Genomic DNA, 18,506 nt, shown 5'->3' on the forward strand with positions numbered 1-18,506 from the left:
TGTACTACAGTTGCCTACAGTGTTCAGTACAGTAAATTCTGCACAGGTTTGTAGTTTAGGAGTAATAGGCTGTATCATACAGGCTAGGTGTGTAGTAGGCTACACCATCCACATCTGTGTAACTACACTCCATGATGCTCACACAACAATGAAATCACCCAAGGACACATTTCTCCAACCATATCCCCATTATTAAATGGTGTGACTATAATGATTATCCAATGAGTTATGAGATCAAAGAGATAAGCTCGGCATCCCAGGCCTGCACTGCGGATAACATCTATCCCAGCATGAAGGATTTCAGAGATTATGCGCTGGAGGCAGTGAAGCATGACATGACATGATTATCATCAGATGGTTTTACTTTCAATTTACAATTGTTTTAAGATGAAGAGCCTCATTCTACAGCATTTACAGCAGATGATGGAGTGGGTATGTATTGTTTTGCTCGCCAAGCTTGCTTTCTTTTTAAGGAACAGTCCTTTCTTCCCAAGAGAACTACTCTTTCTCTCCATTCCAACCATGAGGTTCTAGCTAATCCCCATACTTCACCTTCCTTGTCCCCATTGATTAGTCCAGGGTGAACTCATCCAATTTCATTCCTGAAACTTTTGAAGTTGGGCCTAGGAGAGAGGGACATTCCTTCTGTGGTGATAAGGTCATAAAGTAAGAAGATTGGAAGGACCATTTTTGCTTATGTGGAAGTAATACTGTTGGCCCTCCTCTCTCTAGATCCCAGTTGCCTCTGAGGCCTCCCTGCACCATTCCCGTGCTGTCACTATGTGAAACATCACAGCATCCTTCCAGTAAAGTCCTCTTTTTGCGAAAACTAGTTCAAGTTTGGTTTCTATCTCTTGCAATCAAAACTGAGTAGCAGTGTTACACTTGTAGTGACTTCTTGACATGTTAATCCTTGTCTTAAAGATACATTTTCCCTCTCACCACCTCCCCCCATGCTTTCCAAGAAGAGCTAGCCCAATCTCCACGTTGCCAATTTCTCGTTGTTCTATCTCATTCTATTCATGCTTGGAACACTTGGCCAATGCTCTCTGCCTTCCCATTGGCAGTGCTTCTAGTTGCTCCATTTCAAAGTACCTTAAAATGCTGTCTGCCAGAGCTACCACCAGAGAATCCTACTGAATGGGTCAAGAGTAGGGCTCAGGAATCTGTATTTTTAACAAAATACATGCTGGTTGATTCTGATGTGCAGCCAGGTGGAGGCATCATTAGGCCAAATGGCTCATAAAACCTATCCATTTGTTTGTTTTTTCTTTTATCTTTTTCTTAAACTTTTATTTCAAGTTCAGGGGTAAATGTGCAGGTTTGTTTACACAGGTAAATGTGTGTCATGGACGTTTGTTGCACAGATTATTTCATCGCCCAGGTATTAAGCCTGGTACCCATTAGTTACTTTTCCTGATCCTCTCCCTTCTCTCACCCTACACCCTCCAAAGCCCATCAATTTGAAGAGTATGTAAATGTCCTACTCAAGAGTGCAAATGAACTGTTTCATCTCTTGTTAACTTGGAGTACTACTCAGTCTCATTTACCTCAAAGAAAGCAGAACTATTGGAGGCTTAGAAGTGTGTCGTAGCGATTTCAGGCTGCCGAGAGAATTATCTACAATGGGCTTGAGGTGACCTCATCATCTGCAGGTGTTGCAGAGGCAGACCTGGCCCCTTCCGCCAGTTGCCTTTGATTTCCTTCATGCTGGGGACAGATGAGGTAGAGGCCATTTGTTTCTTTTTAAACTCTGGAATTACATCACAGGCTTGTCTAATTTTCCTTAAAAAGTGTTTTTTGTTTTCTGGTTGTTTTTTTTTTTTTTTTTTTTTTTTTTTTTTTTTTTTTTTTTTTTTTTTCCCCAAAGTAGCTATCCTCAAAAGAGCTGGGCATAGTTCTCCTAGGGGCAGCAGCAATGTTGAAGTATGGGGGGAAATTGTTCTAAATCCTTCAAGCAATGTCACCTTTGGAGCAGTAAAACTGCTCTCTCTTTCCCATGAGAGATGACAAGCATGCCCCAGCAATCATTTTTTGGAAGCAGACGCTCGGTGGGAAAGGGATTGGATTTGCTGAAGGGTCAGCCAAGTCAAGTTAGTTCCTTCCTCACTTCTTCCCTGGCTGGAGGAGGTTTTGATGCTGGTGATGGTGGCTGAACTGAATCCAGTTAGGAAACTCTCAAAGGTTTCTGGACTTTCAGGTGTGCCATCTCACATTTGATCGGCTACAGCAGGTGCTTCAAGGCTTTCTTCTGCCAAGAAGATTTGTTTTATTTTATGATGTTTTCTTTTGTGTGTGTATGTGTGTTTTACTTTTATTTCTAACAAACCTGTGGATCTTGGGGCTTAAAACTCAGGGAAGCTTGAAGGATTAGAGTCAAAAGAATTTTGCCATTTGGCCAATAGCATCCCCCACTCCTGACATAGCGATTTTTTTCTAGGTTCCTTTCCCCCTGCCACTCCCCTCCCCGCAATACACACATATACACACACACACACACTTTCGTCTTTCTCCTCTTTCTCTCCTTTCCTTCCTTGCTTCTCTCCCCTCCGTCTCAACACATTCAATGAGTGCCCTAAACGGTGACAAACTTGCATGTGCTTCCCTCATGACTAAACCCCTGGGCCTTCTGCCAATCCCCCGCAGATGGCCCTAAACTGCAGGCATCCCGTAAGCGGACCCCATGCTTGCAGCCCTGGTTGGAACGGTCAGGGTGGAGGAGGATGGTGGGGAGTGGTGGTGTCTTCGTCCTGGGAGAAGGCGAAGCAACTTCCAGGAGGAAACGGGCGTTTCCTTCCCACGCGCTCGAGCGAGCCCTGGGTCCTGGCCTCGGAACTCCACCCAGCCCCTCCCTACGCTCTGGGAAAAGCCAGTCGCCACACACAGGCACACGCAGGCCCCGGCGCCGCGCCCTAAGGAGAGCAGCACCCACGGCCAATTGCCATGGCAACCCCGGGGTTCGTTCCACTTCCCCACCCAGCCGATCTCCCCCCTCCTCCCTGCACTGCAGCCAACAGGCTTGCGCGCGTCCCAGGAGCGCGCTATAAAACCTGTGCTGGTGGTGCTGGGCGTGATCCGCAAGCGCCGGACCAGGGGGAAGGCGAGCAGTGCCAATCTACAGCGAAGAAAGTCTCGTTTGGTAAAAGCGAGAGGAGAAAGCCTGAGCATGCAGAGTGTGCAGAGCACGAGCTTTTGTCTCCGAAAGCAGTGCCTTTGCCTGACCTTCCTGCTTCTCCATCTCCTGGGACAGGTAAGTGGCACACCCTTAAGATGCCCCAAGTTACTTTGCCTTCCTGGGTGGCCCCCATTTGGTCACCGGGCTCTCTGTGTCCTCTACACCAGCTGAGTGGTTTCTCCTTCTTGTCTCGCCTGCCTTCAGGTCGCTGCGACTCAGCGCTGCCCTCCCCAGTGCCCGGGCCAGTGCCCCGCGACGCCGCCGACCTGCGCCCCCGGGGTGCGCGCGGTGCTGGACGGCTGCTCCTGCTGTCTGGTGTGCGCCCGCCAGCGTGGCGAGAGCTGCTCAGATCTGGAGCCATGCGACGAGAGCAGTGGCCTCTACTGTGACCGCAGCGCAGACCCCAGCAACCAGACTGGCATCTGCATGGGTAATCCTGCCCCCTCCGCTGTTTGACCTCTTCTGTAGCTAACTGAAGTTGCTTCCTCCCTTCTCTTTTTTCCTCCCCTTCCCAGAGGGCGATAAGCAAATAATAATAATGCAATAAGTGACATGTATAGAGCACTTACTGTGTGTCAGGCATGGTTTGGGGAGTACTTGGGGCTTTGGGGAACGCCAGAGCCAGAAAGGAAACCTACCCTGGGGGTGAAAGGCATTCCTCACTTGGCTTCCTAGACAAGAATCTAAGCAGAGGGGGAGCCAGGCAGAGTTAAGGGCCAGTGAAGTCATTTCCTTCGGACATTTCTAGGGGGCCACTTGGGGCTGATGGAAGCTCGGGTTTACTCACACGCTCACAGTTTCCCAAACTGCAGCTGGGGAAAATCCAGCAGGTTTGTTTTCACACCTGTAATTGTCCCATTTGAACCAAAGCAAATGCTAGTCTCCTGGGACAACTATGTAAACCCTTCTCTGACTGCAAGTGAAATAAAATGCAGGCAACTAGCCAATCCAGGCTTCTAAAACATCATCAATCGGGGATCAATTTTTCACACGGTACAACGTTGTAGTTGGAGATTGTCCCTTCCTTTCTGGACAGGAGGGCTTTTACTTTTCTCTCTAAGCTACTGATGATTTATTATGCTTGAATGTCAAGGAATCTTAATGCCCTTCCCAATTTGATCAGCTAACCTGTTGGAAAATATAAAGTACACTTTTTCTCTTTTTAAGTCTAAGCTGCTGGAGTAGGAAACTCTAAGGAGGTTCTTGCAAAATGACTGAACATTGGGAACGATGGCCAGGGGGCCTTGGGGACATTGCTTCACAGTTGCACACCTCTTTCCTCATCCATAAAATGAGCGGCAAGACTAGATGATCTTGAAGGTTTTCTCTTGCTCTGAGAGGCCTCCATGAGGACATCACTCTATGGTAGATACATGAGAAACCGGATTGCCTGAACTGGAAAAGGACTTGGGTTTTGGAACATGTCCTCCAAATCTTACATAGCTTCTTCACTGTATTGTGTTCTTGTTTTTGCTCCTCCTCTTTGCTTCCCCAATATTCTAGCGGTAGAGGGAGATAACTGTGTGTTCGATGGGGTCATCTACCGCAGTGGAGAGAAATTTCAGCCAAGCTGCAAATTCCAGTGCACCTGCAGAGATGGGCAGATTGGTTGTGTGCCTCGCTGTCAGCTGGACGTGCTACTGCCCGAGCCTAACTGCCCAGCTCCAAGAAAAGTTGAGGTGCCTGGGGAGTGCTGTGAAAAGTGGATCTGTGGCCCAGAGGAGGAGGATTCACTGGGAGGCCTCACCCTTGCAGGTGAGAAACTCAGTATACCTAGGGCTGGTCATAGTAGAGGGTAAATACAAACATGAAGAATTTGCAATCTCTTGGATTTGAAAAGAGAAACTGGCCTGTTTCTGGCCATTCAGTTGTGGATTTCAGGTTGCCCACTGAGATCAAACACATGAGATCAAACACATTTGTAGACATTAGATCAAACATATTTATAAACTCAAACTAAGTTATAGAAGTTTGCTGCAATTGCTCCTAAAGAGGACCTCCCAAATTCACTCTTTTGTCTTATTTTTGTCTTAGTGGATGACTGCTACTTGTATTTTAATCCATGCCACTTGACCCTCATTAGCACTCCAAAGACAAAATTTTAAATCCTCTTTCTTTTCTCGATCCTGTACACTACCTAGGCTGTCTCATGATTAACCTCCTTAAAGAAGGCTACTCATCCCTGGACAGGTGTCACTGAAAAGTATCATCTTTTTACATGCTGTAGTAAGGCTCAGATGGCACTTCAGGACCTTTTTTTGATTCTTCTTTTTGTTTTCTCTTATCAATGAAGTAGTTTTTTAAAAAATCTCAAGAGACAGTAGAGGATTATTTCAGAAGCCATTTCATTAGCCAGATTACTTATATTAGCAGTATCCAGAATTGTATACTATTGCCGAGGGCAGACATTATCAGTCATGCCAGAAATAAATAAATAAATAAATAAATTCAGTTCTGTGTCCTGGGAGCATGGGTGTTTAATAGGTACACAGTTGCATGAGACCCACTTTCTAATAATGGCTGAAAAGGACCACTTTCCAGTCCTCACATTTTACCCAAAATGGCTGTCTTTATTTATACATCCCATAGCTTACAGACCAGAAGCCACCCTAGGAGTAGAAGTCTCTGACTCAAGTGTCAACTGCATTGAACAGACCACAGAGTGGACGGCATGCTCTAAGAGCTGTGGTATGGGGTTCTCCACCCGGGTCACCAATAGGAACCGTCAATGTGAGATGCTGAAACAGACTCGGCTCTGTGTGGTGCGGCCCTGTGAACAAGAGCCGGAGCAGCCAACAGATAAGGTAGGAGCCTGAAGGAAACCTCCCATCCTGAAGGTAATGGCCTTGTCTCCTTGTAGCCTGGGCTTCAGAAAGTCACTGTGTCACTCTGTGACAGAGAGAGCAACTGTAACTGGGAGTCAACCCCAGAGAAAAGGCAGTGGGGTTCCTGAAGCTGGCCTATCTTCTTTTTTCTCTTTAACATATTGAAATACTCCAGGCAACTCACAGTACACCCTCAGGTAAAGAGGGAGAGGGGCCAGATAACTATAATGCTTTTCCCAATGGAGAACGGTCTAGCAAATCCCATACCATTCCTGGAGAAAACTGGCTACCCAGTTGTCAAGCACCACTGATTCCAGAGTGGTCAGTTCGGACCTCAGTTCTCTTTACTCGTCAGGTTCAATATGTATGGGTAGAGGCCATGTGGGTCTTACCTCTCAGTCCTCAGCTCTCTACCTGGCACATACTGTGTGCGTGATAAACAACTGTTGATAAATAAGTGAGTGACTGTCTGGGAATTATTGTTGGTATTTTTAAAAACCTAGTGGAAATAATACATTTGCCAGCATAAGGCAATATGGGCCAAATAAAACAGCACATATCTTTTTATTTTTTTTTTTGCTGGAATTATATCAACTCCGTATGTTAACACTGAATGTGAGATGTGCAGATCAGAAGCTCTGATTGGTTGCTGATGACATCACAGGCCTTGTTACCAGAGCCCTATGTCAGATAAATACAATACCCAATTTGAACCATTATATGGATCCTTATACAAACCTAAGACTAAAATAAAACAGTCCTTAGCAATTCAAGATTTACATATCTTGACACTGAAGCAATATCATCTAGTGCGTAAGAGGATAACTGTGGAGCCAGACAGCTTGGCTTCAAATTCTGTCTTTCCACATGAACTAGCTATGTAATCTTGGGCAATTTTCTTAACTTCTCAGCCTCAATTCCTTCTCCCACATAATGGGGCTGCTGAAAGTACCTACCTTAAGTTGTCATGGTGATTAAATAGAATGAATCTGCAAAATGCTGGGTATAGATTAAGTACTCTGTTAACAGTAGCCAGCATTACTTATGATTTCTATTTACTGGTAAAATAAGAGTCCATAGTGGTTGTATTAGTTATATGGCTGCTTAGCTATATAATTTTTTTTTTTTTTTTTTCTGAGATGGAGTCTCCCTCTGTCACCCAGGCTGGAGTGCAGTGGCCGGATCTCAGGTCACTGCAAGCTCCGCCTCCCGGGTTCAGGCCATTCTCCTGCCTCAGCCTCCCGAGTAGCTGGAACTACAGGTGCCCGCCACCTTGCCCGGCTAGTTTTTTGTATTTTTTAGTAGAGACGGGGTTTCACCGGGTTAGCCAGGATGGTCTCGATCTCCTGACCTTGTGATCCGCCCGTCTCAGCCTCCCAAAGTGCTGGGATTACAGGCTTGAGCCACCGCGCCCGGCCAGCTATATAATTTTTTGAGGTCCATCCTAACTTTATGTTTCTTCCACCAGTTTAGAAAGAACACCTAGAAACACCTTAGCCCTAAAATTATATCCTAGGAGATGCACTTCCCCACACTCAGGGGAATTCAAACATACATCTAACATAGTCATGTAGGTTCACTCACATAAGCAGTCTCACATACAAACACATACACACACACAGGAATGTTGTTATCCTGTACCATTTTGTGGGTGCTAACAAGAATACATGCTAGATATTAAATACAAAAAAGTAAGAAACAAGAAGTCCTTAAATATTTTCAATGGCACAGCAACTTCTTTATTAAATAAGATGTTTCCATTTAATACCTCCAAGATATGGCTTTTTCTATTGTGTCTTTTTGCAAAATTTGTATTTTTTCTTGTAATTTGCATCTTCTTTAATACTTGGATATGTTATTTTAAAGATGTTTATTTATAGTATACATATTTTATAAAAGTTGTAATAGAATACCAATCATGACTTCCTTGTCTCCAAGAGATTCTTAAATCTAAGACAGCGGTTCTTAAAGTGTGGTCCCCACACCAGCAGCATCATCTAAGAAGTTGTTAAAATGCAAATTTGTGGTGTGGGTCCCACATCAGATGTACTGAATCCAAAACTCATGGTGTAAGGTCCGACAGCTTGTTTTAAGAAATCCTCTAGATGATTCTGATGTGCACTGAAGTTTGAGAGTCACTGATTTAAGATAATTCCACATCTAATCACCCCACAAGCTGTGGGTCATGTCTATGAAGGTGAACAGTGGATAACTGTAGGAAATTAGTAGATGAAGAAATATAAGTAAGAAATAAAACATAGTCAATTCTTTGCTAAATTATCAATATTAGGTCTCTTCATTTATCATTACTAATACAATCTTGAATACATTTTCCACTTTATTTGCCTTCATGCAAATTCCATGTCTTGAAATGTCCTGAGGTCATCATGTAATAGAAAGAATGGGCTTTGTATCAGACAAATTCAAATATTCGATGTTTTCTGACCCCGTTAGGTCTTTGAGACACAGTTTCTTCATCTGCAAAATGGGCAATTGTTCTTTCTATGAATGATTATTCCTTGTATGAATGAATACTGTTAAAAAGGTTGAGTTAATGTCTGAAGAGTGTTGGAAACATAAAATAATGCCAGATTTATACCCACTCTGTTTATAGGAAATTGTATTGGTCCATTTTCACACTGCTGTAAAGAACTACCTGAGACTGGGTAATTTATAAAGAAAAGATGCTTAATTGACTTACAGTTACACATGGCTGGGGAAACCTCAGGAAACTTACAATCATAGTAGTAGATGAAGGGGAAACAAAGCACATCTTACATGGCAGCAGGAGAGAGAGAGAGAGAGAGAGAGAGAGAGAGAGAGAGAGAGAGAGAGAGAGAGAGAAGTGCCACACTTTTAAACCATCAGATCTTGTGAGAACTTACTACCACGAGAACAGGAAGGGAAAAATCTGCCCCCATGATCTAATTACCTCCCAGAAAGCCCCTCCTGTCACACATGGCAATTACAGTATGAGATTTGGGTGGGAACACAGAGAGCCAAACAGTATCACGTGTAAAAATTCATTTGGCTAAAAATGACACCAAAGCATGTTACAGTGTCTTAAAAGATAGATTTTGTTATTATACATATGCTTTCACCTTCATGCTCATCTTCTCAATGTCAAAAGACCATTATGTACAATTAGGCAAGGTGTTCACATTCCAGGAAGAAAGGAAAATGCATATAGGAACAATAAAGAATTATACCTACTCAAAGGACAAAGGATTTCCCAGATTCCCTTGGCTTATGTATCCTTGGCCAGAACTTTGCCACAAAGTTATCCCAAGTCCCAGATAGACCGTGGAAGTAAATACTTTTAGCTGGCTATATTGCTCAAGCAAAATTAATGTTCTGATAGCAAAGAAGAAAGACCAATAGATACTGGGTGGGCAACTAGCAGGTAATTCCATACTCTAAAATTGTCCCTCAGAGAAATAGTAGCCATTCAAAACATCACTTCTTTTTTCTTTCTTAGAAAGGAAAAAAGTGTCTCCGCACCAAAAAATCACTCAAAGCCATCCACCTGCAATTCAAAAACTGCACCAGCCTGCACACCTACAAGCCCAGGTTCTGTGGGGTCTGCAGTGATGGCCGGTGCTGCACTCCCCACAATACCAAAACCATCCAGGCAGAGTTTCAGTGCTCCCCAGGGCAAATAGTCAAGAAACCAGTGATGGTCATTGGGACCTGCACCTGTCACACCAACTGTCCTAAGAATAATGAGGCCTTCCTCCAGGAGCTGGAGCTGAAGACTACCAGAGGGAAAATGTAACCTGTCACTCAAGAAGCACACCTACAGAGCACCTGTAGCTGCTGCGCCACCCACCATCAAAGGAATATAAGAAAAGTAATGAAGAATCACGATTTCATCCTTGAATCCTATGTATTTTCCTAATGTGATCATATGAGGACCTTTATAGCTGTCTTTTTATTTAACAAAAAATGTAATTAACTGTAAACTTGGAATCAAGGTAAGCTCAGGATATGGCTTAGGAATGACTTACTTTTCTGTGGTTTTATTACAAATACAAATTTGTATACATTTAAGAAAACAGGTATATAATTTACTTTGTAGACTGTATCACATCGCACTCATCATGTTTTGTTGTACACTAGTGCAATTCCAAGAAAATGTCACTATAATGACTCAGTGAAGTCTAGAATGATACTGAACATGTCGTTGTACGAGTGTTTCAACCATATATTGAGGTTTGATGGGAAGATTCTCTATTGGCTCCCTTTTTGGGTAAACCAACTCTGAACTTCTAAGCTCCAGATCCAAGGAAACATATAGCTCTTCAACATGACGTTCAGAGATGACTATTAATTTTCTGTTTAGTTTTACACTAGGAAACATGTTGTATCTACAGTAATGATATGTTGGCTTAGTGGACTTGTGTCATAAACTTTCTCCATTTAAGACACATTGACTCCTTTCCAATAGAAAGAAGCTAAACAGAAAACTCCCAATACAAAGATGACTGGTCCCTCACAGCCCTCAGATATTTATATATTGGAAGTGGCTGAGGCCCCCAAGTTTTTTAATTTAGCAGAAACAGACCATATTAGCAAGGATTCTCTCATCTCACTGATGAGTAAACTGAGGCCCAAAACACTTGCTTATATCCTCTGATGGCTGTTTCAAATGTGCATTTTGTGGAATTTTGAGAAAAAAAGAGCAAAATCAACATGACTGGTGGTGAGAGACCACACATTTTATGGGAGTTTGGAATTACTGTAGACATGCCCAAGACTTATCCTTGGGCCATAATTATGAAAACTCATGATCAAGTTATATGTGTATACATACATGTATCTGGTTTGTCAGGCTACAAGGTAGGCTGCAAAATTAAATCTACACATTCTTTTAATGCCACCACACATGTTCCACTTCTCTCTTTTAAAGTATTTATAAAAATATAAATTGTACATTTTGTAAAATATTACGTTTAGTTTCTCTACTTGTCAGATACCACTAAATAAACACGATTTTATTGCTGTGTGACTCTATTACTTTGGTGCATAAAAGTTGAACATTGTTGTTTACTGAAAATAAAATTTAAATGTATGAATTAAATGAGACATCAATCAATAGCATCTATTGAAAGCAAAATGAGTATTTCTGGATGAGCTTACGAATTCTTATCAGAAGGGAAACAAAAGACAACTCAATATTACTGAGTTAGATGTTTCTCACCATCAGCCTCAACTAGCCTCCACACTACTTACTCAGACCCTCATCTCAAGCCCTGATCTCTTTTTTCTGGACGACCCACTAGACACCTCTATATATTGAAATTTAAACTTGTTATCTGACCAAACAAAATTCAGCTGTGTGACTTCCTTATCTAATCAAAGGGCATCCCATCCTCCCAACTGCACAACTTAAATGGCCAGCACTTTCTTGATCAGTATTATCTTGCCAAGTACCCAGAAAAGCATATTTCCATTGATCATGGGGAGTTGCATGCCAAACTGTGCTGCCCAGTGGGCGGAGTCACAGGTAATAGAAGTTTTGTGTTTGGAAGCTTCTTGCTGATGCAGTGTGGCTCTCAAGTTCTATAATTTGTAAGGAAAGATCTTTTTATAAGAGTTTTACTATTACCAACTTCACTTCCGGGGTCTGCCCCCTCCTTCCCGCCCCTCTCTTTAGCTAGTTTCCATTTGTCCTTTAAGATGGATTAGAAAGAAACTTTGCCTTTTAGGAGTTTATGCGCATGAAATTTTCAAGGACAGCAAACATGTATTGCACAACAACATTGTGCTAAGAGCTGTACTTGCATTATGTTGTTTAACTGGCACAATAGCTCTATGAAGTAGGTATTCTTCATGTACCCATGTTATGGATGAGGAAACCAAAAAAAAAAAAAAAAACTGTTAAAAGAAACTGGTCGATCTAAAACTCAAATCAAAATCCTTTTATTTTCTACTTGCTAACACATGGATCCTGGCAAAGATGATCTATCTTTCATCCATTAGGATGAAAAACAAAGCAATCTTCAAGCTGAGAATATAAGAAAAGATATATGAAAATATACCCCAGAATGGCATGAAACTAGGAAAAGACTGATTTGGTTTTGTTCAAAAGTATCTATGAACATGAATCAAAAGAGACCTAGGACAGAACGTGTAACAAAATCTGATTAGTGATTACATCAGACTAGTCTCATTTTTGTTCTTTTTTGTCACTTCTTTACCAACTTTTTTTTAAAACTGAGGATATGCTACCTTTATCACCAGAAAAACAAAAATTAAGGCTGACTTATGTCCCTTCTGGCATAGTTCTCCTTGCAGTTCTATTTACTCATATAGACATAGCTGCTCCTTTCAGCAGCCAAAGCATTTGTTAAGTCATTCACTTCGTTCATTCAAAAACAACTTACTGATTGCTTCTGTGTACCTAGCATTGTTTTAGATCCTGGGAACACAGCCATGAGTAAAATAAACAATAAAAATAAACACGCTCTCTCTTCTTCCAAAAATTTACATAATGCTGTTGGGAAAGGCAGGCAAAAAAGTAGCAAACAAAGAAGGTAAATTCCAAATAATGCATAAATAAATCTGTGAAGATCATCAAAACAGGGTGATAACATAGAAAACTTCTGGGTAGCTAATTTAGCTTGAGGCAAGGAAATTCTTTCTAAAGAGGTGACATTTCAAAAGAGAAAGACTCTTCCAGTGAGATGTAACATCTACTGTAAAACAAAACAAAACAAAACAAAAACAGTGCCAGGGAGTATGAAGGACAATCCATGAGGCTAGAGTACAGAATGGGAGGAGAGGTGGGAGACAATGTATTTGCAGGGGCAAGAGTATCAGGACTTGCCTCTATCATCAAAGTTCTCACAGTATTTACAACTGATACTCTATAACCCCATTATGAGTATCTTGAGGCCAGCATTTTAGTCCTCTGTATCTGCCCAAGTCCCTGACACACAGTAAGATCTCACTGCGCATACCTGTTGAATGAAAGAATAAATATATGAATGAATGGTCTCTGCATTGGCAGAAGGCAGAATGGTCTTTGAAAAAAATGTTAGGCTATCATTTTCATTATCACTATCACCTGGAGAGCTCTCCAACTTACATAAATACACAGGCATGCATTCCTGAAGTTAAAATTAAAGGCAGTCAGAAAATGCGGTGTGATGTACAAATACTTGCAAATTTCAGAACGTTCTAGTAATACAACAAGGCAAGAAACATTGACTGAGCAGAGTTTAGGGCTGCAGAAAGAGCACAGGCTTGAGAATTATCCAAGCCTGGGTCTGAATGTCAGGCTTACTCTTTCCCAGCTATGGGATACCAGGCACTCTGCACAGCCTCTGGAACTCAGTTTTCACATCTGTAACATGAGACCATGTATGGATAGGGTGACCAACTGCTCCAGTTTATCTCGTTTCAGGAGTCAGGACTTTTCAGTTATAAAATCAGGGCAGTCCCAGGCAAACTGGGAGAAGTTGGTCACCCTAAATATCAACCTCATAGTATTATAATATATATTCATAAGCATTTGACTGTGCCTGGCACACAGTAGGTCTGCAAATGGCAGATGTTGATATAAGTATTTAGTAGAGCCAAGCATTTAAAGTTCAAAGGTAGACATGATTGACCTCATTTTTACATAGAAAGATGAAGAAACTCAAAGAAGTTAATGACCTATTAAGGACACAGTAAATGAAGGAGCTAGGATTCAAACTCAGGGTCTGTCTGAGCTCAGAGCCAAAGCTCTTTCCTTTACACAGTGCCACAGACGCTGAGGCCGAGTGTATTTTCAGCAACCAAAACAATTCCAACAGTTTCATTTTTGTGCTATTTTCCCAACCTATAAATGTTCTCTTTTAGTAACAGCATTGCAAAGTAGTGAGACTGTTGAGATCATTCTGTGAATGTCAAATTTTGAAAGCACTTAATTGCTGGCGTAGTGATAACTCACATTTCATTGAAAATTACTTGGAGATTTTTCTTTTCTTTTTCCACACAAAGATTCAATTCAACAATGAGGTAAGAACATCTTTAACTACACAAAGAGCTAATTTGTTACATACATATCTGCACTTGATGAGATTGTCAGTGAAGCTTTGATGGAGATTTCTGGGCAGTACTAGATTTCCCTCACAATGTCTTCCTTGTAGGTACATGTTGTCATGTTTCCAAATGGGTTTCACTCCAAAATGTTCAACATCACAAGTCAAATCATCAAAACAGTATGTCCTTTTGGCTATGGGCTATAGGGTTTAGTTTGACGATCCAATATTGTTGGAAATGTATTCATCTTAACCACACTGCACAGTTCTTGCAGGCATTCTTATGTTGTCTGGACCACAGAGGGTTCACAAAATTCAATTACTACTTCAATAATGCCGCTGGCACTTGCTAAACTCTGAATAATGAAGGATTATCTGCAGCCTTCCAGCTGAGGACCGTGAATTACTGTTACAGTAGGCCAGCTGTTCTGGGGATAATCAGGAGATGCAAAGGGTAAGGATGGCAATGTTGTACCAGTCTTCCTAAAGAATGTGTGTCTTTCTCCTTAGGACAAAAAAACAAAGGTCTGAATTTCAGCCCAGTATACAATTCCATTCAAATGACAAGGTTTCACAGAATGAACAGCCCACAGGTCCTACTGGAAGGAACTTGGCAACAAATATTTTATAATCCAAGCAGAAAATGTGGCTTGGACTTATATTTTATTAGCCAAATCTGAGAACCAGACTCTGTTTGTAGCATAGAATCAGAAGTTTGGAAGATGTTATAAAGTTCTTAGCTTGGGTTAAATACGGGTCAGTATGCTCCAAACTGACCCAGGTTTATCCTGCTGAAGCAAGGCCACCTACAAGATCCTGGGAGGACTTTGATACAGGAGATGCCAGTAAGTGGGCATTCTAGCTCCTCTGAAAGTTGAGCAGTGAGACTCTTCCCCAGTAATTTGTAGAAAATCACAGCCCCGAGAAAAGAGGATAAAGACCACAAGGATCATATTGACTGTGTCATGTTATCTACCCAAATTCCATTTCATGGTTCAAGAATCCACTTTAAGTTCACCTTCCCTAAGAAGCCTTCTTCACCAGCACCCTTTTGACTACAACAGGCCTGACCCACCCTCTTTTGTACCCAACTGCTCTTTGTAACAATTATTATCATAGCAGCCGAAACACCATATCTCTGTTACTTGTTTATATGTGTTTCCCACTAAACCCTAAGCTCCATGAAAGCAAGGACCTTGTCTAGTTTTCTCACCACTGTTTTACACAGTGCTTCTCAAGGTTGTTCAGCACAGTATTCCAAACAGCTAAACAGACTGAACACTTATTATCTAACCATCTAGCAGCAAAAACCCAACATTTCAGGCCAAAGTTTCAATAGCTTCTCACATTTTCTCCTAAAAATGCAAGTAATTTTTGACTTCTCCTTAGTCAATTATTCAACTTTCCCCAGCAAACCTTCAAGTAAAATTGATGCTCCAGAAAAACGAACCATGTTTACACTGAGGCCTCTTGCATCTTCTTGCATATTTCATGTAGACAAATTAGCAGTAATAATAAAAAAAAGATTCCAAATTCTCTCTCAATTTAGGTGCCATCGATTGTAAGGTATACTATTAATGTACATATCAAAAAGAAATTTTAAAAGTCTGTCAATTGACCCAGGACACATCATCAATTGGAACACTCATATCACTTTCAGAATTGAAAAAAAAATCCAATGTTTATTTTAGAATATACGAAATTTAGAAAAAAAAAAGATGAAAAAGGAGGAAATGGAGGAAGAGGAAAAAACCGACATTTATCAAGCTTATTAGGTACTAGACACTATGCAAAGTGCTGTACATAGATTACTTGATTTGCTTTAATTCTTATAACAATCCTTTGAGGTCCGTACTATTTTATCTCAAAATTACAGATGAGGAAAATGAAGCTGTAGAAAGAAAAAGAGCTTGCATGGCATCATAAACCTATTATGTGGTAAAGCCAGAATCTGAATCCTCACATTCTGAATCCAAAATGTGCATATTTACTCTGCCTTGTTGCCTATATTCAGGGTTACCTGTACTCCAGTTGGAGAAACAAGTAATGGTCGCACAAGAAACTTGAAAGAATGAATGAATGAATGACCAGCTACTAAGCTGTAAAGGATTTGTGCCTGCATATTGGTCACCACCTAAGGAACTTCCCCAACAGTATGCATGGGGGCCATATGCAAATCTTTTGCCAAGAAAACCGTTGACTTAGGCCAAAAATTTTGTGACCAAGAACTGTTAGGAATATGGTCCCGAGCTTTTCACTGGCCCCTGAAATTAAGGTAGTGGTCTTCCTTTTCTGTATTAATTAAGTAATTGATCAATTCAACAAAAATGTAGTGATCATCTACCATATTCCAAGTCATTTGCTGGAACTGGGAATAAAGCAGTGAACAAGGCAAATACCGTCCTTGCCCTCCTAAAGCTTATAGTCTGGTGGGTTGTATGAGTTTTTCTTTCAACCTTGATTCCCTGGACTAAATTATCTAGGTTTGTTTTCTTTCTTTGTTGTTGTTGTTGTTGTTGTTTGCTTTGTTTTTGGTGGTGGTGTTTGTTTTTTGCCTTTCCGCTTACCACTTTATGCTCATAGGAGTGGACTCCTTACCAAATTCCAGAGAAGATCCCTAGAGCTGAGTCTGAAGCATTTCAGACCCCTTCCTGTAAGCCAGCTCCTCATCTGAAGCCTCCTCAGATGCCAATTTCTCATGTGAAGGTCAGATAATCATGTAGGTCTCTCTGCAACAACCATGGGGAAGGAGAATCTCTTATACCTACTAAATACACATCTGGACAATTCCAGAAGTACACAGAAAGTTAGGGGTTTCAGAGATCTGCCCTGTAAGACCTCATTCATTACGAGAACCATCTAATCCCCAAGCCTATGGTCAATAGTGTATTCAGAAACATCATGTAGTGCTCTTTTTCCCTTTGACAGAAAGGCTCAAGTTATATTGTGCCCATACCCTTCTTGGTACTGTATTATCTACCTGGAGTGTCTTCTTTCCTTTAACTTCATCTTTCAAAATCATTTTTATTGTTCAAGATCCACCCACCATAAAATGCTATTTATATTTACTAAGTTTTTCCCAATCCCCACCCTACCTCTTCAACCAAGGCAAAACGTGGTAGCAGAACATATTGGCAAACACTGAAGTTGGAGTCAAAAAAACCAAGACATATCCAACTTGCTTAGCTTCTGGGCTTCTATGTCCACAAAATGAAGATGTTGACTTCAGCAACTTCTGTGGTCCCATCTATATTAACACTTATAGGGTATCTACTATGTGTCATATCATTTTTATAAACCTATTTTTCCTACAAGTACAAGATGAGTACTATTGTCTCATTTATTGATGAGACTGGAACAGATTCCAACCCAGGGGTGCCTGACTCTACAGCCCAAACTCTTAGCAGCATGATGCACCACAGCTCCCAAGAGCTTGTGGTGTCCTTCCTCCTCTTTTTCTCTTTTATTACAATGATCATTCTAAAGGCTCACCTCATTGTAGTAGTACTGCTTCTGGTTTTTGGATTAGAAAATAACCACCACAGCCTTCAGATTCATCCTGGTCTCTCTAGGCAAGGAATGACAAATCAGCAATGAAAATATTAATTACAATTGTATCTATACAACATCCCAGAAAATGGTAGAGTCGTAGAAAAGCCAACTATGAAGCCAGCCATTAAAACCATGTCCAACCAGGTGTGGTGGCTCACTCCTCTAATCCCAACACTTTGGGAGGCTGAGGCGGGCAGATCATTTGAGGCCAGGAGTTCAAGACTAGCCTGGCCAAAATGGTGAAATCCCATCTCTACCAAAAATACAAAAATTAGCTGGGCATGGTGGTACGCACCTGTAATGTGAGCTACTCAGGAGGCTGAGGCATGAGGATTGCTTGAACCCAGGAGGTGGAGGTTGCAGTGAGCCAAGATCACACCACTGCACTCCAGCATGGGCAACAGAGCAAGACTTTATCTCAAGAAAGAAAGAAAGAAAGAAAGAAAGAAAGAAAGAAAGAAAGAAAGAAAGAAATAGAGAGAGAGAGAGAGAGAAGGAAGGAAGGAAGGAAGGAAGGAAGGAAGGAAGGAAGGAAGGAAGGAAGGAAGGAAGGAAGGAAGGACAAAGAAAAAAGAAATCCAATGAACAAATTTTACTTCTATTTTTATGGGACCATTTGCTTTGGCAGTCTGCTCAGATGAGATATCAAGGTGCATCTATAAATGTAAAGCGTAGACTGATTCATTGAATTGGTCAGATTATTTTTTAACAGGTCATTTCAGTCAAACAATTTGTTTGTAACCCAAGTTACTAACTAGTTATTGCCCATTTGATCTATTAAAAACAATTCATCCATTTGGTAAAGCCTCACTAACAATTTTTTTTTTTTTTTCTCGCTCTGTCGCCCAGGCTGGACTGCAGTGGCCGGATCTCAGCTCACTGCAAGCTCCACCTCCCGGGTTTGCGCCATTCTCCTGCCTCAGC

At 41.4% G+C, this 18,506-nt stretch overlaps 1 protein-coding gene across 1 annotated transcript; it reads left to right on the forward strand.

Annotated features, from left to right (window-relative positions):
* Positions 1 to 2,991: 2,991 nt before the first annotated feature.
* Positions 2,992 to 11,001, forward strand: CCN3 (cellular communication network factor 3). Its single transcript, XM_008001430.3, has 5 exons — positions 2,992 to 3,250; positions 3,380 to 3,605; positions 4,679 to 4,930; positions 5,765 to 5,979; positions 9,479 to 11,001. The coding sequence occupies exons 1-5, from the start codon at positions 3,167 to 3,169 to the stop codon at positions 9,773 to 9,775; spliced, it is 1,074 nt and encodes a 357-aa protein (XP_007999621.3). The 5' UTR covers positions 2,992 to 3,166; the 3' UTR covers positions 9,776 to 11,001.
* The last annotated feature ends 7,505 nt before the right edge of the window (positions 11,002 to 18,506 follow it).

Source organism: Chlorocebus sabaeus, chromosome 8 (assembly GCF_047675955.1).
Source record: "Chlorocebus sabaeus isolate Y175 chromosome 8, mChlSab1.0.hap1, whole genome shotgun sequence".
NCBI classification, from domain to species: Eukaryota; Metazoa; Chordata; class Mammalia; order Primates; family Cercopithecidae; genus Chlorocebus; species Chlorocebus sabaeus.